The sequence below is a fragment of the Myotis nattereri genome (assembly GCF_964212035.1).
Source record: "Myotis nattereri genome assembly, chromosome: 2".
Classification (NCBI taxonomy): Eukaryota; Metazoa; Chordata; class Mammalia; order Chiroptera; family Vespertilionidae; genus Myotis; species Myotis nattereri.
The window spans coordinates 118,268,751-118,293,584 of NC_138076.1; the positions used below are offsets into that span (position 1 = coordinate 118,268,751).

Below are 24,834 nucleotides of genomic sequence, written 5' to 3' on the forward strand. Positions count from 1 at the left end.
GTTATAAACATCCAAGTATTTGTTTGATTACCTGTTTGTAATGCTTGGTTGTATACCTAGGAGTGGAATTACTGGGTCATAAAGTAATTCTATGCTTAACCTTTAAATTGTATAAAGTTCTCTAGATGATCCAATATGAATCTGGTGTTTAGAATCACTAGTGTAGAAGATGGATGAAGTCATAAAAATAAGTAGATATACTAGAGAGAAGATAGGAAGGGAAAATATTGCAGGGTTAAAAGCAAAACCTTTTGAAAAACAACATGACTAAGGAGATGTGCCACAGGAATATAGGAGAATCCAAGGGGGAACCATCATACCAAATGCTGAGGAGGAATCAAGAAAGAAATTGGGAGTCTGCTACATATGAAAAGATGGAAGTTATTGGAGACTTGGGTCTGCTAGCTTCACTGAGGGCCTGACTCAAGGAATTTGGGGCATACATGAGAAGCAAAGAAGCAAGTATGATATTATACTACTAGAGGCCCGGTGCACAAATTCATGCACCAGTGGGGTCCCTCGACCTGGCCTGTGGGATTGGGCTGAAACCAGGTCTCTGGCATTCCCCAAGGGGTCCCAGATTGTGAGAGGGGCCAGGCCCGGACAAGGGACTCCACTGGTGCACAATCAGGGCCAGAGAGGGACGCAGGAGGTTGACCAGTTGGGAAGGACTGCGGGAGGGCTCCAGGGTGTGTCCGGCCCATCTCACTCTGTCCTGATCAGCAGGACCCCAGCAGCAAGCTCACCTACCAGTCAGAGAAGAGCGTCTCCCTTATGGTGATCAGTGCATGTCATACGGAGCAGTTGAGCAGCCTTAGCATATCATTAGCATATTACGCTTTAATTGGTTGAAATGCCAGCCGGATGACTGGACACTTAGCATATTAGGCTTTTATTATATACTATACTATACTATACTATACTATACTATACTATACTATACTATACTATACTATACTCTTCTTCATTATTTGCTATTAAAAGCCAAAGACCATGTCTCATCTCTGTTCTCCCATGACACCTAGGAATGTACAATGCAAATATCAAGCCCACAGTAAAAAATTTTATTGGACTAACTTGTTTATACCTTGTCAAACAATGTGCCAACGTCCCAGCCAGATAGGGCAATCAATGGCAGTACAGTACTGACTGGGAACTATTCTGCTGACCACACTATGATCTTTCCAGGATTCTAACTGCATGGAAAATATTTGGGCATAACAATGTATAATTAGAAAAATTATTTCACTCTAATCTCAGGAAAATATTTAACAAATTCGTACATTTTTCCTCTTTTTGCTGCCTAAAATACTGTTTCAGGTTAAAAGTATTTATCCATGTTACACATTCACCAGTCTCTGAATCACTATTGACAGGAGACAATGCTTCATGATTTCACTGAAAAATTATTTTTGAAGTAAATTATTTTCTTTTATGATTAGAGAAAAGAGTAACTTTTATAACTATTCTATTTTAAAGATGAAAAGTGAGAGTTAAGGTCAACTTTATGTTTGAAGTGACTTTTAAATTTAACTTAAGTTAAATTCTCAAGAAATAGCAAGCACATCTGAAGCATACAAGTGCTTTAAAAAAAAAAAAGTTTGTATTAATTTTTTTCAATCTTAAGTGTGAGAGCAGCCAAGAAATGTCTCCTGGAGCAGTGAAGTGCGCTCTCCTGGATTCCTTCTCTCAATTAGTGCTTCTATTTTGTAGACAGTAACAGTATTTAATTTGAAATTTCCTCTTTCTGTGCCAATTCCAGTTTGAACCCCTTCCTGTGAAGGCTTTAAGTGTATAGCTTTATGTGACACACAAAACATTCAAAGCAGCCAAAGTAAGGCGGGGGAAAAGATGTTTTTCTTTAGTATCAAGCACCTGGCAAGAAAAGCACATGTCGAGCCTGGAAGGCATTCTCAGCTCTCCCCTGAGAGTCCAAACGGACTTGTTTTGATTTCCCTTTGAAAAACCATGAGGTTAAAGCACATTTGCTTTGATTTACAGTTTACCCAACTTTTCTGTGTTGTTTCTTGTTGTTTCTGCTGCAGTTGCTTATTTCTGCTCACCAACAAGTCAGAGAGAGGCCCCTGACCAACATGGCGGTTGGCAGGGAAAGTGACTCTCTCCATGAGTCCTCGCTCTACATGGGGCAGGAACAACCTCCAGTGCTGAGGCTTCACAGAAATCAGGTACCACCTACACAGCAACTTCCCAGCATAGACATAAACAGGAAATTATGATAAAAAAAAGTACCTCCCCAACACTCTTTCTACTCTTCCTGCCATTTGCATGTCCCTGATCTAACCTGCCTGAATGGAGGCATGGAAGAAAGCCCAGGCAGTTGCTCATACAAGAGAGCTTGTTAGATATGACATCAAAACACAAGAGATAAAAGAAAAAATGATTAAATGGATTTCAAAATTAAAATATTTTTTGCTACAAACAATATAATTAATAAAGTGAAAACACAACCTACAGAATGGGAATAAATATGGGATGTTCAAAAAAATGTATAAACACACTTTGAATAATTATAAAGGCCATGCTTATTAAAATGTACTTCATATTCAAAATCGAGCTATCAGCTGTTAAAGTGTGTATACATTTTTTGGAGACACCCTGTATTTACAAATCATATATATAATTAGATACTTGTATCCAGAGTATATAAGGAACTCCTACAACTCCAAAATTAAAAAATAATGTGATGTTTTTAAATGTGCAAAGGACTTGAATAAACAGTTCTCAAAGAAGACATGCAAATGGCTAATAAGCCCATGAAAAGATGCTCAACATCATTAACGATCAGAGAAATGCAAGTCAAAACCACAGTGAGCTACCATTTCACACCCACTGGGCTAACCAGTTAAAAAGATGGATAATAATAAGTGTTTTCATGGATGTAGAGAAACTGGAACACTCACAAATAGCTGGTGGGAACATAAAAGGGTGTAGTCACTTTGGGAACCAATATAACATTCCCTCAAATGGTTAAACAGAGAGTTACAACTGATTCAGCACTTCCTCTCCTAGGTATATACCCAAGAGGAATGAAAACATATGCCCACACAAAGACCTATACATGAATCTTCATAGCAATCTATATATATATAAAAGGCTAATATGCAAAGTGTGCCCTCGGAAGTTCGACCAGGAGACCGGGAGTTCGATCACTGGCTATGACGTGTGCTGACCACCAGGAGTCAGTGCGGGATGAAGGAAGGCCCCAGCCAGCAGCCGGGGAAGGAAGGCCCTGGTAGGCAGCCAGAAGGCCCCAATCGGCCCTGATCACCTGCCAGGCCTAGGGACCCTACCTGTGCATGAATTTCATGCACTGAGCCTCTAGTATTATTTATAATAGTCAAAAGTATAAACAATCTAAATGCTAATCAAAATGGATAAATAACATGTGATATATACATATGATGGAATATTATTCAGCATAAAAAGGAATGAAGTACTGATACGTCCCACAACCTGAATGAACCTTGAAAACATTATGGTAAGGTGACAGAAGATGATTTGACTTTGTGTGGTGGGTACACAGTACAACATAGGAACCCGCACCTGCCACCTATTTGATGATATTAAACAATATCACCCCATAAATTTAATTAAAAAATGACAGATTTTATGTTTCATATATTTTACTACAATTAAAAAAAAAAGAAACAGACCACATCTTATGTGACTGCATTTATACAAAGTCCCAATTAAGCAAATCTATGGAGATAAGAAAGCAGATTAGTGGTTGTTTAGTAGTTGGGGAAGGGGAGTTTGAAGGGTGGAGGAGTATGAAGATTGACTGATAATGGATGAGGGTTTCTTTTGGGGGTGATTAAAATATCCTAAAATTGGTTGTAGTGATGGTTACAAAACTCTGAATATACTAAAGCTACTGACCTATACACTTTGGGGGAGTTGTGTGGTATGTGAATTAGCTCTTATATAAAAGGCCCGTGGCCGTCATACTGTCATGACCAAATGAGCAGCAGCTCTTGCAGAAGGTGGGGTGGGGCCCGAGCTACTAGAGGTGGAGAGCTACGGAGCAGAGGAGGGCTACGAGTGGCGGAGGGTGGGGCAGTGAGCTACAAGCAGCAAGGGGCCAGGCCAGCTGAGGCAAGCAGAAGCAAGTGGGCCTCTAGTATCTCAATAAGTTGTTTAAAAATAGGGAGGGAGGCCATCATAAAACCAGGAGCCTAGTATTTCATTTCCAGATGCTCTGGTCATCCTCACTACCCCAAGTCTCTCAGAGCTGCACAAGTTTCCTCATTCAAAGCACAGAATTCTTGTTTGTTGTTTCAAACACATTTGAATTTGTTCCTTGCCCTTGAACATCCTGCAACCACCACTGAAGAGCAGAATTCCTTCCCCCCAGAGACACCCCCCCCCCCAGCCCTGCAACTACTTCAGTTCTCCTCGCCTTTGGGGAGTATGTTCCAACTAAGGAAAGGGCTCAAGATGGCAGAATAAAATGATAGAGAACTATCATTATGTGAAGACAGACAATTCCGGGTTCTGGGTGAGGGATGTATTTGTGGGGAAATGAGAACAGATTCTTTGGTCACATGCAGGAACCTGGGTGGGGTTGGGGGCAGTGAGGAGGCCTGGGAGCAATCACTGTCCTGAAGCCAGGCAGTGGGCTTGCCCTCTGACTCACTGGGCATCCTAAGCAGGCAGTGTGGTGAGAAGTATGGGTAGAGAGAAGAGGCATGGTAGATGATGTCACCAGGGCCTTCTAAGGCAGATATAGCAAGAGCCATTTTGTCATGACAACTGGTTACTCTAAGGTGACCTGGTCGAAACCCAAAACAAGGCATTCTTAAAGGGTTAATGTAGCGAGAAAGTTAAAAGCATTCTGATAACTGGCTTCTGAGAAAATATCATAGAAAATAATGTTTTAAAAAGTGTAAAAGTGTATGGCCACAACATATAAGCAGGCACTAATGAGATTACTAATTCGATGATATGCACAGAGCATTACACCCCATACCTGGTACTGTCTAAACATACTGCTCTCAGGAGTCAGGACCTTCCTCTCTCCTTTCAGGCTGTTTACTGAACTTCTGGGTGGTGCACTCAGCTGTCAAAGAGTTTTCTTTAAAATTCTGTCTGATTTTCAAATTTTTATCAGATCTGTATCTCGTATAACCAGTAGCCAGTGGGATGTAACAACTCCCACCCTAAAAACCTTCTCAGACTTCATAAAAAGCCACAAAGCCTTCTCGCTGGACTGTAACACAAAGATTAGCACAGCAAGGACCCAATCAATGCTCCTTGTTGACCAAAAAGAAATGCCCACTGGAAATCAGCAAAGAGGCACCAAAATCCCACAGGTCTTGGAAGCTGAGCTCAGCCATCCAGAACCAAGGAACCAAGTAGGGAGTAGGACCTGTCTAATTTCCCACACCAGCTTGAGGCAGAAATTTTTCCAGTTTACCCCTCAGTGTGACTATGACTAGAGTCTCTGGGTCTTCTTTTATCTTCTCAGAAGACTATAAACAAAACAAAAATAATAACCACTAACTGTCTTCCACAAAATCTGTAAATGGACAGTTAAATTCATATTTTGGTTTTGCCTTTTTTATGAGTCTGTACTGCTAGAATTCCCATGCACTGATCTGTTTTCTATAGATACAAGACACGGACAGGTCAGAATATGAACCTCCTGCAGCTGGCGCAGGCCTACCTGCAGCATATGACAGCTTTGCAAGAGAGTGCCAAATCTAGGAAACTCCTCCTGACTTCAAAGGAGAGCGCGTACTTGAGGGTGTGGCCATCGATGATGAGGGCTATGTCGTTCTCCTTGCCCAAAGAATTTCCAAGGTCCGTGCAGTGCTGAGTAATGGCTGCCCTTGTTGCCTGAAACAATAGTTGGGACAGGTGGGGGGGGGGGGGGAAGAGGTCACATTTTTATGTGGTTAATATATCAAATCCAAAACAGAAATCAAAAGTTCCTGGAAAAGAGAACATACCCATTCCAATGTAAAATATATATAATATATATAATGTAAACAAAGTTCAATCTGGTATATTTATATATCAAAACTAGAGGCTTGATGCACGAAATTCATGCAAAGGTAGGGTCCCTAGGTCTGGCTGGAAATCAGAGCTGATCTGTGGGGCGACCAATGAGACAATCAGGGGGTCCTGCTGGCACCCACCTTGGCCAGCCTGGTACCACCCACTCACCAGCCCTGCCCACTGCTGCCGCCCACTCGCCGGCTGGCCCCAATCCCTGGTGCCACTGTGGTTGCCTCCCTCTGACTGGCCTGGGCCCTGTGGGCTGGGGGCAGCTCCTGTATTGAGAGTCTGCCCCTGGTGGTCAGTGCACATCATAGTAACTGGACATTCCACCAGTAGTTCCACCATTTGATCAGTTTGCATATTAGGCTTTATTATATAGGACTAGAGGCCCAGTACACAGAATTCGTGCATGAGGGGGGGTCCCTCAGCCCAGCCTGCACTTTCTGCAATCTGAGACCCCCAGGATCAGGCCTAAACCGGCAGTCAGACATCCCTCTCACAATCGGGACCACTAGCTCCTAATGGCTCACCTGCCTGTCTGCCTGATTGCCCCTAACTGCCCCCCTCCCCACCCCACCGACCTAGTAGCCCCCAACTGCCCCCCCACCAGCCTGGTCACCCCCAACTACTCCCCCTGCCGGCCTGGTTGCCCCCAACTGCCCCTTCCTGCTGGCCTGGTTGCCCCTTACTGCCCCGCCTGCTGGCCTGGTTGCCCCATGCAGTCTGCTGTTCAGTCGTTTAGTCATCCCTCACTAACCCCCCTGCCGGCCTGGCCACGCCATGCAGCCTGCTGTTCAGTTGTTTGGTCGTCCATAACTAACCTCCCTGCTGGCCTTGTCGCTCTATGCAGACTGCTTTTGGTCATACGGTTACTGTGATGGTGTCCTGGACAATTTGTATATTCCTCTATTATTAGTATGTATTTCATTGGACTGCTTTCTAGGTCTGTTACATTAGTAAAAACATCTCCATATTGATATTTGCATTTGATATTTACAATAAACCATCCTCGCTGCAACCTATTGCAGATATAGAGAATCCAAATTCTTCTCCTTTGGAACTTTAATTGCTAAAGTCCTTACAACTATCTTTCTCTCCCCTCCTTTATACTACATACATATTCTTCTTGGTGCCCCATAGAAGCTCCATATAAACAAACTAGAGGCCCAGTGCACAAAACTCGTACATGGGGTGGAAAGGTTCCCTCAGCCCAGCCTGCATCCTCTCCAATCCGGGACCCCTCGGGGGATGTCCGACTACCAGTTTAGGCCCAATCCCTGCCTGCCTGCCTGCCTGCCTGATCATCCCTAACCACCTCTGCCAGCCTGCCTGATTGCCCCTAAATGCTCCGCTGCTGGCCTGATCACCCCTAACTGCTCCCCTGCCGACCTGATAGCCCTTAACCACCTCTGCCTTGGTCCCCACACCCAGGACCCAGGCTTCCCTTTTCTGACCAGCCACAGGCACCGGGGACCCATTCTTCTCTCTCTCTGGCCAGCCACAAGCACCTGGGACGTGGGCCAGATTTGCCTGGGCCAGCCGCAGGCACCCGGAACTGGGGACGGATTCGCCCGGGTTGGCTGCAGCCGCAGGCACCCGGGACATTGGGTGGCTTCGCCCAGGCTCAGCTTTGTCAGGAAGGATGTCCTGAAAGTTGTCCAGAAGACATCCAGTCTAATTAGCAAATTACCCTGTTATTAATACAGATATGTTTTTTTGGGGAAATATATGTTGCTGATTTATTTATTTATTTTTAATTCTTTATTGCTAAAACTATTACATATGTCTCTTTTTCCCCCCATTGACCTCTCTCCAGCTACTCCTACCCCCCAGCACATGCCCTCATCCCTCCTCCCCCAGTGTCTGTGCCTATTGGTTATGCTTATATGCATGCATACAAATCCTTTGCTCAATCTCCCCCTCCCCCAACCCTTTCCTTTGAAGTTTTGACTGTCTGTTCAATGCTTCTCTGTCTCTGGATCTATTTTTGTTCATCATTTTATGTTGTTTATTAAATTGCACAAATGAGTGAGATCATGTGATATTTATCTTTCTCCGACTGGCTTATTTCACTTAGCATAATGCTCTCCAGGACCATCCATGCTGTAGCGAATGGTAAGAGTTTGTTCTTTTTCACAGCAGCATAGTATTCCATTGTGTAGATGTACCACAGTTTTCTAATTCACTCATGTGCTGATGGGCACTTAGTATGTTCCCAAATCTTAGCTATTGTAAATTGTGCTGCTATGAACATAGGGGTGCATGTATCCTTTCTGAATGGTGTTTCAGGTTTCTTTGAATATATTTCTAAAAGTGAGATTACTGGATCAAATGGGAGTTCCATTTTTAATTTTTTGAGGAAACTCCATACTGTCTTCCACAGTGGCTGCACCAGTCTGCATTCCCACCAGCAGTGCATGAGGGTTCCTTTTCTCCACATCCTCGCCAGCACTTTTGTTCGTTGATGATAGCCATTCTGACAGATATGAAATGCTACCTCATTGTCATTTTGATTTGCATCTCTCAGATGATTAGTGACTTTGAGCATGTTTTCATGTATCTCTTAGCCTTCTAGATGTCCTTTTTCAAAAACTGTATACCAGTATTTAGGTCCTTTGCCAATTTTTTATGGGATTGCTTATCTTCCTTTTCTTAAGATGTATGAGCTCCCTATAAATTTTAGAGATTAGACGCTTATCCTATCTCATAATAGACAAACATGGTAATTAACCATACCTCCACTATGCTTCCCATTGGCTAATCAGGGTGATATGCAAATTAACTGCCAACCAAGATGGCGGCTGTCAGCCAGGCAGCTGAAGCAAACAGGAGGCTTGCTTGTTCCAGTGATGAAGGAAGCCCAGCTTCCCCGCCTGCCGTGGCTGGGCTCTGAGCTGCACTCTAAGCAACAATGTTGCAATTATAGAAGCTAAACAAACCCCAGATACCTGCTTTCAGCCAGCCGGCCTTGGAGCTGGAGTCGCAACAAAGTTTCAATTACAGAAGGTAAATAAATCCCAGAATTAAAAAAAAAGAAAAAAAGGAGAGACTGGGAGCTTCAGTTGCAGGCTTAGCCCACCTGAAAACAGCCCTCAGCCCCTCATCCAGGCTGGCCAGGCACCCCAGTGGGGACCCCCACCCTGAAGGGGGTGCGGGAAGCCTGAAAACAGCCATCAGCCCCTCACCCAGGCTGGCCAAATACCCAAGTGGGACCCCCACCCTGAACCAGGAGACCATTCAGGGCAAACCAGCTGGCCCCCACCCGTGCACCAGGCCTCTATCCTATATAGTAAAAGGGTAATATGCAAACTGACCCTAACAGCAGAAAGGCTGGGAATGACTGGTCACTACGACACACACTGACCACCAGGGGGTAGACGCTCAATGTAGGAGCTGCTCTCTGGTGGTCAGTAAGCTCCCACATGGAGGAGCTCTGCTCAGCCACAAGTCAATCTGATGGCTGCCAGTACAGCAGTGGTGGTGGGAGCCTCTCCTGCCTCCTCAGCAGCGCTAAGGATGTCCGACTGCAGCTTAGATCTGCTCCCCGCTGGCAAGTGGACATCCCCTGATGGCTGCCAGGCTGCCAGAGGGATGTCTGATTGCCAGCTTAGGCCCAATCCCCTGGGGAGCAGGCCTCATCCAGAAGATTGTCATCCACAGAGGGATCCCAGATGGCGAGAGGGCCCAGGCCGGGCTGAGGGACCTTCTCCCCCAACCCTGAGTGCACACATTTTTGTGCACTGGGCCTCTAGTCTATATATAAAAGCCTAAGCGACTCTTATGACCCAATGACCGAACGACCAGTCAAACAGTTGCTATGACATGCACTGACCACCGGGCACAGACGCTCAACACAAGAGCTGACCCCTGGTGGTCAGTGTGCTCCCACAGCCAACCTCCCGCAGCAAGCTAACATAGCACGATCCCCCCACACCCCTGTCTGCCAGCCCCAATCGGCCCCTCCCCCTCAGCCATCTGGCTCCAATCGTCCCTATAGGAACTGAATGAAACGGCCCCAATTGGCACCAATCACCAGGCAGGCAAGGGACCCCACTTATGCACAAATGTGTACACCAGGCCTCTAGTATATATATAAAAGCCTAAGTGACCATTACAACTGGTCAACCAGTCGCTATGATGACACACTGACCACCTGGGGCAGACACTCAATGCAGGAGCTGCCCCCTGGGTGGTCAGTGCATTCCCACAGCCAACCTCCCATGGCCAGCCAACCTCCCATCATCCCTCCCCGCAGCCAGCGGGCGCTGATCAGTCCCAATTACTGACCAGGACGAGGGACCCCACCCATGCATGAGGTCGTGTACCGGGCCTCTAGTCAGATATAACATTGGCAAATATGTTCTCACATGCAGTGGGCTTTCTTGTAGTTTTGTTGATGGTTTCTTTTGCTGTACAGAAGCTTTTTATTTTGATGCACTCCCGTTTGTTTATTTTCTCCTTAGTTTTCATTGCCGTAGGAGCTATATCAGTAAAGACATTGCTATGACATATGTCTGCTATTTTGCTGCCTACAGGTTCTTCTAAGATTTTTATGGTTTCCCATCTTATGTTTAAATCCTTTATTCATTTTGAGTTTATTTTTGTGTATGGTGCAAGTTGGTGGTCTAGTTTCACTTTTTTTGCATGTATCTGTACAATTTTCCGAACACCATTTATTGAAGAGACTATCTTGACTCCATTGTATGCTCTTGCTTCCTTTGTCAAATATTAATTGAGCATAATGGCTTGGGTCAATTTCTGGTTTCTCTGTTCTGTCCCATTGGTCTATATGTCTGTTCTTGTGCCAGTACCAGGCAGTTTTTAGAACAGTGGCTTTCTAATATAGCTTGACATCTGGTACTGTGATCTCTCCAACTTTGTTCTTCTTTCTCAAGATTGCTGCAGCTATTCGGTGTCTTTTTTTATTCCAGATGAATTTTTGGAGAGTTTGTTCTGGGTCTTTGAAATATGTCATTGGTATTTTAATGGGGACTGCATTAAATCTATAGATTGTTTTGGGTAGTATGGACATTTTAATGATGCTGATTCTACCAATCCATGAACATGTTATATTCTTCCATTTGTTTATGTCTATCTCTTTTTTCATTGTCTTTTAATTTTCTGAGCACAGGTCCTTTACTCCTTATTTAAGTTTATTTCTAGGTATCTTAATTTTTATTTTTATTTTTTGGCAATGGTAAATGGGATTGTTTTTTTAGTTTCTATTTCTATGAGATCATTATTGATGTATAAAAAAACTGTAGATTTCTGGGTGATAATTTTGTATCCTGCTACATTGACAAATTCATTTATTAAGTCCAGTCATTTTTTTATGGAGTCTTTAGGGTTTCCTATGTAAAATATCATGTCATCTGCCAATAATGACAATTTTCCTTCTTTTCCAATTTGGATGCCTTTTATCTTCTTCCTGTCTGATCACTATGGCTAGCACTTCCTGTACTATGTCGAATTGGAGTGGTGAAAGTGGGCATCCCTGTCTTGTTCCTGTTCTTAGGGAAAATAGTTTTAGTTTTTTCCCATTGAGTATCATGTTGGCTGTAGGTTTGTCATATACGGCTTTTATTATTTTGAGGTATGATCTCTCTATTCTTACTTTGTTGAGAGTTTTTATCAAGAAAGGGTGTTGGATTTTGTCAAATGCTTTTTCTTCATTAATTGATATGATTATGTGATTTTTGTCTCTCGATATTTTTATGTGGTGTATCATGTTTATTGATTTGCAGATATTGTATCATCCTTGCATCCCTGAAATAAATTCCGCTTGGTCATCGTGTATGATTTTTCTAATGTAATGCTGGATCTGATTTGGTAGAATTTTGTTGAGAATTTTGTTGTCTATGTTCATGAGGGATATTGGCCTGTAATTGTCTTTCTTTGAATTGTCTTTGTCTGGTTTGGGGGTTAGGGCAGAGATGGAAAACCTATGACATGTGAGTCAGAGGTGACATGCTAACTCATTTTTTTGGTTGATTTTTCTTTGTTAAATGGCATTTAAATATATAAAATAAATATCAAAAATATAAGTCTTTGTTTGACTATGGTTGCAAATATCAAAAAAATTTCTATATGTGACACGACATCAGAGTTAAGTTAGGGTTTTTCAAAATGCTGACATGCTGAGCTCAAAAAGTTCGCCATCACTGGATTAGGGTAATGCTGGCTTCGTAGAAAGAGCTTGGAAGTGTTCCTTCCTCTTGAATTTTTTGGAATAGTCTGAGGAGGATATGTTTTATTTATTCTTTGAATATTTGATAAAACTCCCCTGTGAAGTCGTCTGGTCCAGGGCTTTTTTTTGTTGGAAGTGTTTTGATTACTGATTCAATTTCCTCCATAGTTAGCAGCCTATTCAGATTTTTTGATTCGTCCTGGTTGAGTTTTGAAGGTTTTTTTTTTCTAGGAATATGTCCATTTCTTCTAAGTTGACCAGTTTATTGGAATAGAGTTGCTCATAGTATTTTTTTTAATATATTTTATTGATTTTTTACAGAGAGGAAGGGAGAGAGATAGAGAGCTAGAAACATCGATGAGAGAGGAACATCGATCAGCTGCCTCCTGCACATCCCCCACTGGGGATGTGCCCGCAACCCAGGCACATGCCCTTGACCGGAATCGAACCCGGGACCCCTCAGTCCACAAGCCGTCGCTCTATCCACTGAGCCAAACCGGTTTCGGCTGCTCATAGTATTTTTTTTATGATTCTTCATATTTCTGTGGGGTCTATTGTTATTTTGCCTCTTTCATTTCTGACTTTATTTGGGTCCTCTCCCTTTGCTTACTGGTGAGTCTGGCTAGAGGTTCATCAATCTTGTTTATTCTTTGAATGGACTAGTTCCTGATTTTATTGATCTTTTGCATTGTTGTTTTTTTTTGTCTCTATGTCATTTATTTCTGCTCTTATCTTTATTATTTTCTTCCTTCTGCTTACTCTGAGCTTTTCTTGTTGCTCTATTTCTAATTCATTAAGTTGTAGAATTAGATGATTTGTTACCAGTTTTTCTGGGTTTTTTGTTTGTTTGTTTTTGTTTTTGTTTTGTTTTGTTTTTGTGGTAGGCCTGTAAAGCTATGAACTTCCCTCTCAGGACTGCTTTCACTGTGTCCCATTGATTTTGGATTGTTGTGTTTTCAATGTCATTTGTTTCCAGGATATTTTTTTACTTCTCTTTTGATCTCTTTTGTAACCCAATCAACTATCTATATAAAAGCCTAAGCGACCATCAAAACCAAATGGTTGACCAAACAGGCTGCGTGGGGTGACCAGGCCAGCGAGGGGGGGTGGGGTGGGGGAAGTTAGGGGCAACCAGGCTGGTGGGGGGGGGCACAGTTGGGGGCTTTCAGGCCAGCAGGCAGAGGCAGTTAGGGATGATCATGCTGGCAGAGGGACAGTTAGGGTCAACCAGGCCAGTAGGGGGGCAGGCCAGTGGGCAGAAGCGGTTAGGGGTGATCAGCCTGGTGGGGGAAGTTAGAGGGCAATCAGACAGGTAGGTAGGTGAGCAGTTAGGAGCCAGCAGTCCAGGATTGTAAGAGGGATGTCCAACTGTTGGTTTAGGCCCGACCCCCAGGATTGGGCCTAAACCAGCAGTCAGACATTCCCTGAAGGGTCCTGGATTGAAGAGGGTGCAGGCTGGCCTGAGGGGACCCTTCCCCCCCTCCCCCATGCACGAATTTCGTGCACTGGACCTCTAGTCCTATATATAAAAGCCCAGCAACCAAAACGGCCGAATGACCAGAATGACCAGAGATCAGAACGTCCACGGCCCCTAACCCCAGCCAGCTGCCCCCCCCCCCCAGCGAGCAGTTAGGGGTGATAAGGCAGGCAGACTAGCAGTTAGAGGTGACCAGGGAGGCAGGCAGAGTGCTTAGGGGTGATTAGGCAGGCAGGAAGAGTGTTTAGGGGTGATCAGGCAGGCAGAGGCGGTTAGGGGCGATCAGGAAGGCAGAGGTGGTTAGTGACAGTCAGGCAGGCAGAGGTGGTTAGGGGCGATCAGGCAGGCAGGCAGAGCGGTTAGGGATGATCAGGCAGGCAGGCGAGTGGTTAGAGGCAATCAGGCAGGAGGCAAGTTGTTGGGAGCAATCAGGCAGGAAGCGTGGTTAGGGGCAATCAGGCAGGCAGAGTGCTTAGGGGTGATCAGACAGGCAGAGGTGGTTAGGGGTGATAAGGCAGGCAGAAGTGGTTAGGAGCAATCAGGCAGGCAGGGAAGTGATTAGGGGCAGGTGAGTGGTTAGGGGTGATCAGGCAGGCAGGCAAGTGGTTAGGGGCTATCAGGAAGGCAGAGGTGGTTTGGGGCGATAAGGCAGGCAGAGTGGTTAGGGGTGATCAGGCAGGCAGAGTGATTAGGGGTGATCAGGCAGGCAGGCGAGTGGTTAGGAATAATCAGGCAGGCAGGTGAGCAGTTATGGGCCAGTCGTCCCAGATTGCGAGAGGGTGCAGGCCGGGCTAAGTGACATCCCCCCCTTTCTGGTGCATGCATTTTGTGCACAGGGCCTCTAGTTTTTAAATAACATGGTATTTAGCTTCCAAGTGTTTCAATTTTTTTATTGTTTTTATTGTAGTTTATTTCTAATATTATGCCATTGTGATCCATGAAGATACTTGATATGATTTCTATCTTCTTGAATTTGAAAAGAATTTGCCTGTGTCCCAGTATGTGGTCTATCTTTGAAAATGACCCATGTGCACTTGAGAAGAATGTATATTCTATAGCTTTGGGGTAAAATGTTGTGAAGATGTCAATTCATTCCATCTTATTTAGTGAGCCATTTAGGATTGATGTTTCTTTGCTGATTTTTTGTCTAGAGGATTTACCCAATGATGTCAATGGAGTAGTAAAGTCCCCTACTACAATTGTATTGCTGTTAATCTCTCCCTTGATACCTTCCAGACTTTTTTTTTTTTTTTTTATGCATTTGGGTGCTCCTGCATTGGGTACATATATGTTTACCAGAGTTATATCCTCTTGTTGTATCAATCCCTTTAGTATTATTAAGTGGCCTTCCTTATCTCTTGTTATGGCCTTCCCTTTGAAATCTATTTTGTCAGATATATAAGTATTGCTACCCCAGCTTTTTTTTCATTTCCATTTGCCTGAAAGATATTTCTCCATCTTTTCACTTTCATTCTGTGTGAGTCCCTTGTTCTGAGATGGGTCTTCTGTAGACAGCATATATGTGGGTCATATTTTCTTATCCATTCAACCACTTGATGTCTTGATTGGGGCATTTTATCCATTTCATTTTAAGGTTATTGTTGATAGGAACTTGTTTGTAGCCATTTTTATTCTTTATGCCTGTGTTCCTTCTTCCCTTTCTATTTATTCTTTTTACAACAGTCCTTTCAGCATTTCTTGCATTGCTGGCTTGGTAGTGATTAATTCTCTTAGCCTTTTTTTGTCTGTGTAGCTCCTGATTTCTCCTTCAATGTTGCTTGATTGCCTTGCTGGATAGAGCATTCTAGGATTTAGTCCCTTGCTTTGCATCACTGTGTATACTTCATTCCATTACCTTCTGGCCTGATGTATTTCTGTTGAGAAATCATTTCATAATCTAATGGGGAACTCTGTCTCTCTCTTGCAGCTTTTAAGATTCCCTCTTTGTCATTAACGTTTGCCATTGTAAATCTGATGAGTCTTGGTGTGGGTCTTTTTGGGTTCATCTTGTTTGGGACTCTCTGTGCTTGTGTGACTTTTTCTTCCCCAAATCAGGGAAGTTTTCTGTCATTACTTCTTCAAATAGGTTTTCTAATCCTTGCTCTTCTTCTTTTCCTTGAGGCACCCCTATTATACATATGTTACTTAGTTTCATGTTGTCACAAACCTCCCTTAGGCTCTCCTCCTCCTTTCTAATTTTTTTCTCTAATTGCTGTTCAGATTGGGTTTGTTTTCTGCCCTGTCTCTTAACTCTCTAATTAAGTCTTCTGCTTCTTATACTCTACCATTGAAACCTTCCATTGTGTTTTTTATTGTAGCTATATCATTTTTGATTTCCTCTTGATTCTTACATAAGTTGTTGACTTTCTCATCCAACTGGTTTAGGAACTGTATGATCCTTACTCTCAATTCTTTTTCTGACATATTTCACGCCTCTATTTCATTTAGTTCATTGGGGGCGCGATTTCTCCTTTTTAAAATTTTCCTTTGGGGATTGTTTCTTTGTCTCCCCATTTTGGCTCTCACTGAAGGGTCCAGGTGCCGAGTTGCACAGGGCTTGAGCAACTTGGCTGGAGCAGCAGGCTTGGTGGGAGGGTTTCACACTCCCAGGCTCACCAGAGGGTCCAGGCATCGGGTAGTGCCAGGCCTGTGGCTGAATTGGCGAGCTTGGTGGGAGGGTCACACATTCCAAGACTCTTTGCAGGGCCCAGGTGCCTGTGGCTGAAGTGACTGGCTTAGTGGGAGGTGAGCACATTCTGGGACTCACAGGAGCCTGAACCAGGGAGGCTGGAGTTCCAGAGTCTGCAGGTCTTCAGATGAGGTAGTAGGTCTTTGGCCAGAGTAGCTGCAGGATCCGATAGGTGTCTGAGGTCAGTCTGGGTGGTGGTGAGGCTGGGCTCCTAGTCACAGCAGCACTCCCTTTCAAGATTGTGTGGTTTCTATGCCAAAGCCAGTTGCCCCAGGAGTGCTTGCAGCAGTAGCAAGGACTCCCTGTCTAGTAGAACCCAATCTGCCAGCCCCCGAGACTCCTACAGGATCTAACTGTCCCTCACTCACACACACACACACCACACATGTCTACAAACTCCCCTTTCACTGCCTCACTCACTCACACTCTCTCCCTCACTCTATGCTGATAATTTAAATGGCAAGCATTTTTTAGCTTGCACAAGGTAATTTTTAAAGCACCCTAGAGATATTAGCCCAGGGGTGGGCAAACTTTTTGAATCGAGGGCCACAATGGGTTCTTAAACTGGACTGGAGGGCCGGAACAAAAGCATGGATGGAGTGTTTGTGTGAACTAATATAAATTCAAAGAAAACATCTACACTAATAAAAGAGAAAAACGGTAATTGGCATACGATGCTACCCTTTTCATTGGCTAATCAGGGCTATTTGCAAATTAACTGCCAACTAAGATTGGCAGTTAACTGCCAACAAGATGGCGGTTAATTTGCATATGTAGGCACAATGCAGGGAGGCAAAAGGAAAAGCAGGAAGAAGCCCCCTGCCACTGACAGTGATCGGAAATCCAGGGGGGAGCTAAGAGCTGGGGGGCAGGGCAAAGGCGGCCCTGGGGCCCCCCAGCCATGATCAGAGAATCAGGCACCTTTGCCACCCTGGCCAGTGATAGCAGGAAGTAGGGGTGGAGCCAGCGATGGGAGCTGGGCACGGTCGAAGCTGGCAGTCCCAGGAGCTAGGGGTCCCTTGCCTGGGCCTAAAGCGAAGCCCACGATCGCGGGGCCGCTGCAGCTGCGGGTCCCCGCTGCCCAGGCTGGACGCCTCAGCCAGAGGAGTCCTGCAGGGGCAGGGGCGGAGCCCGCGTGATCGGGATGCCCCCCGCTGCCACTGCAGGTCCCCGTTGCCCGGGCCGGACGCCTAGGCCAGAGGCGTTAGGCCTGGACAGGGGCGGAGCCTGCAACCGCAGGGAGCTGGGGATCCCCTGCCCAGGCCTGACACCTCTGCCGGAGGCCTCAGGCCTGGTCAAGGGGCCGATCTGGTGATTGGTGATCGGAGGGTGATGAGGATCAACTCCTCTGGCGGAGGCATCAGGCCTGGGCAAGGGGCCGATCAGGCGATCGGAGGGTGATGGGGGTCTACACATCTGGCCGAGGCATCAGGCCTGGGCAAGGGGCAGAGCCAGCAATCAGAGGGGTCTGGGGGTCTCCTGCCCAGGCCTGATGCCTGGGCCAGAGGCATCAGGCCTGGGCTGGGGGAAGAACCAGTGATGGGGGGAAATGAGGGTCCCCTGCCCAGGCCTGACGCCTCTGTCAGAGGCGTCAGGCCTGGGCAAGGGGCCGATCCTGCGATTGGAGGGTGATGGGGGTCAACGCCTGAGGGCTCCCAGTATGTGAGAGGGGGCAGGCTGGGCTGAGGGACACTCCCCCCCCTCAACCCAGTGCACGAATTTCGTGTTCCGGGCCCCTAGTCATTACATAAAAGGGTACGGTCTTTTTTTTTTTTTTTTTTTTTTTTTTAGTTTTATTCATTTCAAATGGGCCGGCCGGATCCGGCCCGCGGGCCGTAGTTTGCCCATGGCTGCATTAGCCTATATAAATATAACACAAAAGATTAATTTCTAGTCTCTGCTGAGATCTTCAGATTAAACCATTTCTCTCTTTGGATCATCAGATTAATTTAAAAGAAAACTGATTATTTTTTCGTGTTACACAAAGCATCTAATCAAGTTAAACTACCAATACCTTTTAAAATATTATACCAGCCTTGGTGCAATGTCTATTATCAAATGAAATTAAAGCATAGAACCATTCTTCAGATTAAAAAAAAAAAAGATGTTCTGATTTTTCCCAGTGAATTTATGACTATGAATAGGATATCTGGTTCAAATATAGGAATGCAATTTTTGGCTTATAATAAAAATAAAAATCTGGTTTGAGTTAATCAGGGAAGCACAACAGTCTGCTGAAATTATTTTGTCTGGACAACTATCCTTTGACTACTAAGTTACATTTTTACATGCAATTTATCATGTGAGAACATAAATTACAGTCTTAAAGAAGTAAGTTGAATGAGCAGGAATCCTTTTACCCATTATTAAATTGAGGATCAGCTATCATCACAAAATGAGAAATAGGTTATATTGTCTTTCTGCTCAGTTTCATTCTCAACAAGAGACACTTGGCAATATCAGAAAAGCTGTATTTAAGGTATGATTGTGTCTAAAGCCCTTGTTCTGGGTTTGGGTAGCCTGGTGTCTAGTTCTAAATCTCCTCATATACCTCTGTGACCTTGGGCAAACTAACCTCTTTAAATTATGATTTTCTCATATGTAAAATGGAGCTAAGAATATTTACTTGATAGCACTTTTATTATGAACAAATGAGCTCTACAGTGTAACCTACTTAGCACTGGGCTTGTGAAACTCATTCTTTCTCTGCTTCTATTTATTCATTAAGGATTTCCTATATTAAGGGAAATACACACTTCAGATACTTCATGCAGCAAATAGACTGGATAGACTGGACACTGAGGGCACTTCTTTCTCAGCTGGAGGAGAAACGTCATCATTGACAATGCTCTCTTTGTCAATGTAATGATAGAAGAACAATTGATAGAAAAGAACTCTAAGAATAAAAGTTAAATTGACTTTTACTAAAAATTAAGATAAAGGAAACTTTATACTTATTCTTAATTGAGTAATTCTGAATTTCAAACAAAACATCTATGCAAACATCTATGTTTACCTTATCTATATAGAGAGCCTGACCTTTAGAATTTTGGTTCAGAGAAGAAATTCCACTCATTTAGGGAAATCCCAGGTTGGCAGCCTGGCTGTGTTCACCAGGGAACTCAGACAAGTCTGGGCAATTCTGGAGGGTGTGCCTGTAGGGTCAATGTGTGGCAGACAGAAAATCCTCTGGGGAATAGGAATGAGTCAAGGTACACAGATTTGGTCCAGGACAACATGCCAGTGCTGCCACGGAGGCATAATGTAGCCCAGTGTCCTTTACTCCTATGTGCCGACCCTATCAATTTTTGAAGGAAAAGGTGAAGGATAAAAATCTAAGATGTGGTAACCATTGCTTGAGATTTTTTTTAAGGGGGCTTAGTACCCATGGAGATATGTAGAGACTTTCTCTACTTGGGTTATTTCTGGAGCATGCATGGAGATAGTCTGGACACTGAGGGCACTTCTTTCTCAACTGGAGGAGGAATGGAGAGTCCCCAAATTTTGGTGGTTGTCCAAAAGTGTGTGAGGCTCTGGGGCATGAGTAGGGAGGGTATAGCCAGAACAAGCCCGAGCACTGGGAATACAAATGGCAGAAATATGGTAACAGAAAATTATGTTCCTGTGACATCTGCAATCTCCTCCTTCCCCCCAAAAAAATTGTAGGGAAGGACCTGACAAGAAGCTGGAGTTTTAGCAGCAGCAGGTGGGGACAGAGAGGATGTGTCAGCCACACATCGACCCCTGGCAGGCATATCCTCCAGAAAGGCTCTTCCTGAGAGCCTCTTACTATGCCATAGCCCACCGTGACGTGGGAAACATGGGCGATATCAAGTTTAAATGCTTTCAAGTTGAACTATGAAAAATGCTATGGACTGAATGTTTGTGTCCCTTCCAAAATTCATATTGAAACTCCAAACCCCAATGTGTTTGGAGGTGGGGCCTTTGGAAGGTGATTGTGTCGGGGGTGGAGCCCCCATGATTCAATTATTGCCCTTATAAGAAGAGACAGGGAACTTCTTCCTTCCTTCCTTCTATCCTCCCCCAACTTTTATCTCCCCCTCCAGACACATGAGTCAAACCTATTATAATCAGCCAACCAAGATATAATTATCAGTTATCAGTTACTATGCTCCCATTGTGATAAAAAAACAATAAATACCAAGAATACATGTTTTTCTATGTTATCTTCCCCCATAAGTATTACAATACACAAAGTTAAAAATGAAGTAATGAAAATCTAATATTCCACTTATAGGTAGATCCTAGATATCACCACCATTATATCCTAGCCTGCTTTGGCTCATTTTAAGTGGTTGGCTATTATACTAATTTGTAAGTTCCATGAAGGCAGAAACTCCCTTTGCCAACTTCCGATCATGCTAACCCATAGTAAGTGCTCAATTAACATGATAACTTCATAAATAAATTGACATGTGTAACTCGTGATTTTAAACATGCATTGTAATATCTTTAAGAAATCATTTATAGGTCTTGAAGGCATCTATTTGTCTGACCTCCTGGCACACTTTGTGTTATAACTTCCTTAAGAATTCTTGGCTCTCGGTCTTCCTTATTCCTTGTCTCCTGGCCTTTTTGTCTTAAACTTTTGCTGCTCCTAACCTCCCTTTTAATCTATTTTCCATCTTGTTCTTCCCTTGCTTCATCTATTTAGAATCACACCTTTGCCTACTACTAAAACCTCTCCAGATCCATCCTCGTAATGCCGTTTCCAGCCTTTACTTTGGTTTTAATTCCTATGCTTTCAATGCCCACTCAGCAATAATCTTTGATCAAACCCAGACTAGCTGGGTTCACCACACATGTGTGGCAGAATATAGGTCCCTTCTGTGCAGTTCTAAAGCAAGCCAATTGAAGGCATTACTATCACAAACAGTTCCTTATTCTCAAATGGACTATGATTCAAAAGTCTATTTGTAAGTTAGTTACTGGGCACTTAGAATCCATTTTCCCAAAGGAATGATGTTACAAATTGTGGTTGGATCCCAGAACCTGTTAATGCCTATTTAGCTTAGTCACTAAAATTATACTGCAGTTTCTTATTTTAATAAAAAGCCAATTACTAAAAGTTACAATGGACTTAGCTGTTATGAGGGGCGTAGGGAGTTGGGCTGGGGGTTTCATTCCCAGAAGATACATTCCAAAATCTTTTGGTACAATTTGCCTTTTAGAAATTAATATTAAAATATTTATTTCCAGCTTTTCATACATGTTATACAATTTTACTTTCCTTCACAATTAAAAACACACAATTTCTGAGTGATTGTAACTACAAGTGGACCCCTTAGCAGTGCCAACTGCTCACCTTTCTCCCAGTTGTGTTATATTGTGAACCCACAATTTTATCATTAAGGTTAACACTTGCCTTTGCATTTTTTGTTTCTAAGATATAATTATCTAAACATCATACACAGCACTACCGTGTGATCTCAGGAAATGGTTGTCCATCTGCTGATTGAGAGATCAGAGGTTCATATGATAGGCCCTAAAGTAAAGCTAAAGTACAACCTGCTCAGCTTATGAGCAGATGGGATCTGGAAGGTGGTTGGTTCTACCATTAATCACTTTTTGGATTTAATAAACACACCAGGATAAGTGAAACTTTCTGGAACCTGGATGAATTTCTACCAATTTGCAAATAGCAGGAATCTTTCTCCAAAATTAAATAGTTCCAGCAACACTGAAATTCGCTGAAGCAGGTAACCCCCTCCCCCTCTGTGAGCTTGGCAGCGTCATAAGGAATTTCTTAGACGCCATGGTAGCAGCAGCTGCCTCGGCCTTCACTTTGATGTTGTGCAAATTCCAATGGGCTCAGAGCTGATGATGCTGAAAACCAGGATGGTTCAAGTTTCACAAGCAGCAATTCAACCAAATCATGCTTAGCCTTCAAGTTCAAGCACCAACTCCCTTCTCCTGAATTAATCTTGGGCTAGTAAGTATCTAACAATAATGCTCATCCCCAAAACCATGAGTTCAGAATGGTTTTGTTTTTACCATGTCATCTGTCTACTTGTCTTATCTTTTGCCAACTGTCACCCATTCACCATATTCCCACCTTTTTTTATTTTTTTTACTGTCATTTTCATTTCCATTATAATCACACCTCTTTCTTACTAGCATTGACTCTCAATACTTTTGAACTTCTAGACCTTAATGGGTTTATAAGTTTGTGAAACTTAAGACAAAGTACGAATCCAGCAAACCCAATGTAGGCTAATAAAGAAGGTCAAGGCTGAAATCATGGTAATTCCACATGGTCTCTACTGCCAGCTGCTGGTGCCAGCAGAGCCAATTGCCTTTTGTTCTGGATGTTGATTTGCTCTAATCTATAAATATCTCTAAATTCAGAGTTCATTAGTAGATAGGAGGAATCTCTGTAAAATGTGTAATATTTCTAGGATATTCCTATTTAATTATTTCAAGGCAGATGAGATATCTCACAGTCATTAAGCAAACAATCTCAAGAGATAAGGTGGCCTCTTGCTTACAAGCACCCAGGTGTCTGTCTGGTGCCCTCAGGTCACCTTTTCCCTCCATCCCCATCAGACATTTCTCTAAACTGGTCATCTCTACCTCCCACAAGATATTTCAATTTCTGATAAAAAATTCTAATCTTCTCAGAATAAACCCCCAATTTACTGAATTCACACCAGCATATAAACTTCTACAGAAATTTGTTTTGTTTTGTTTTTGGTTAATCAGCTTCATTGAGTTTATAGTTAACATAAAATTGAGAAATTTTAATTGTACAACTCAATGAGTTTTGCCAAAAGTATACAGTCATGCAATCTCTCCCTTATTGAAGACTAGAGGCCCAGTGCACGAATTTGTGCATGGGTGGAATCCCTCTGGGTGGCCTGCAGGAATCAGGCCAAAACCCGCAGTCCAATGCTGCCTGCAGCTCCTACCTGCCACTCCTGCTCATCCCGGCCCAACTGTGCCTGCTACAGGCTTGTGCCCAATCAGTCTCGATTGGGGAGAGGTTCATGCTGCCAGAGCAGTGCTCGCCAGCCATGAGCCCTGCATCTGGCACCCTCCCAAGGGAACTGGCCTGCGGGATTGGGCTGAAACTGACTCTCCAACATCCCCTGAGGGGTCCCGGATTGCAAGAGGGCACAGGCCAGGCTGAGGGACCCGGGAGGGACCAGGGAGGGCTCCAGGGCATGTCTGGCCCATCTCGCTCAGTCCAGATTGGCTGGACCTCAGCAGCAAGCTAACCTACTGGTCGGAGCATCTGCCCCCTGTTGATCAGTGCACGTCATAGTGAGCAGTTGAGCAGCCTTAGCCTATCATTAGCATATTACGTTTGACTGGTTATTCTGTTGTTCTGCCATTCAGTCTGTTTGCATATTACTCTTTTATTATATAGGATAGGAAACATTTCCATCACCCCAAAAACGTCCCCTCCTGCCGTTCTGCAGGCAACCCCCACCCCCTCATAATTGTCCATCTATATCTGTCACTAGAGCTTTGCCTTTTCTAGAATGCCATATAAATAGAGTCACATTTACAGTCTTTGCTGCCTGGCCTATTCATTTAGACTAATGCATTGAGATTTGTCCAATGCTGCTGCACTCACCAATAGTTTATTCCTTTTTTGTTTCCAAGCAGTATTCCAATCAATGAACATACAGAAATTGGTTTATCCATTCACCCATTAGTACACATTTGGCTTTTTTACAGTTTTAGGATATTGTGAATAAGTCTACTATAAATATTTGTATCCTAGTTTTTGTGTGGCCATATGTGTTTTTTTTTTTCCTCTCAGGTAGATACATCATGAGGTTGGAACTACTTTGTCATACCATCTATGCAGATACATGCAGAGCAGTTGTATGTTTAACTTTACAGAAACTGTTAGACTGTTTTCCAAAGTGGTTGTATGAGGTCATGTTCTCACTAATCCTGTCTGAGCTTTCTAGCTACTCCTATCCTTGTCAACACTTGCATTGTCAATCTTTTAAACTTTAGCCATTCTAATGGGTATCTATTGTTACATTTAGTAGTTTTAATATCATTTCATAAATAACTAATGGTGTGAATATCTTTTAAAGCTTAATAAAGTAAATAAATTTCTGTTTGTTGGGGTTTAAAGGAATACAACTAAGTGAAGTGGAATAATTCCAGTAGTACACCGGCGACATTTCTGTGTAGGGTAATAACACCTGGGGACAGAGGCGACCCCCAGAACCTCTCTCCAGAGTAGCTGCGATACCCTATTTTTCAGTTTCTTTTTTTCTTTTTACATGTCATATCTTTAAAAGTACCACATTTTCCTGAAAAGGAATCCCAACTAATATCAGAAGAGAGATTCAGGAAGTGGGTTATATGAAAGAAACCAGGCAGCAGCTGCTAATGAATAGTATCATTTATAAGAATAAGACTATTTATTCATTTATACTTCAGAGCCTAGAAAGTTTGAAAACTATCAATCAC

General features: G+C 43.5%; 1 protein-coding gene across 1 annotated transcript in view; it reads right to left on the reverse strand.

Annotated features, from left to right (window-relative positions):
* ATP8A2 (ATPase phospholipid transporting 8A2) overlaps window positions 1–24,834 on the reverse strand; it is a gene marked incomplete at its 5' end in the record, with an annotated part of 501,820 nt that overhangs the window by 331,823 nt on the left and 145,163 nt on the right. The window contains one exon of the mRNA XM_081083630.1: window positions 5,687–5,859. Within this exon, the coding sequence (XP_080939756.1) occupies window positions 5,687–5,859 (173 nt within the window). The remainder of the gene's footprint in view (window positions 1–5,686; window positions 5,860–24,834) is intronic.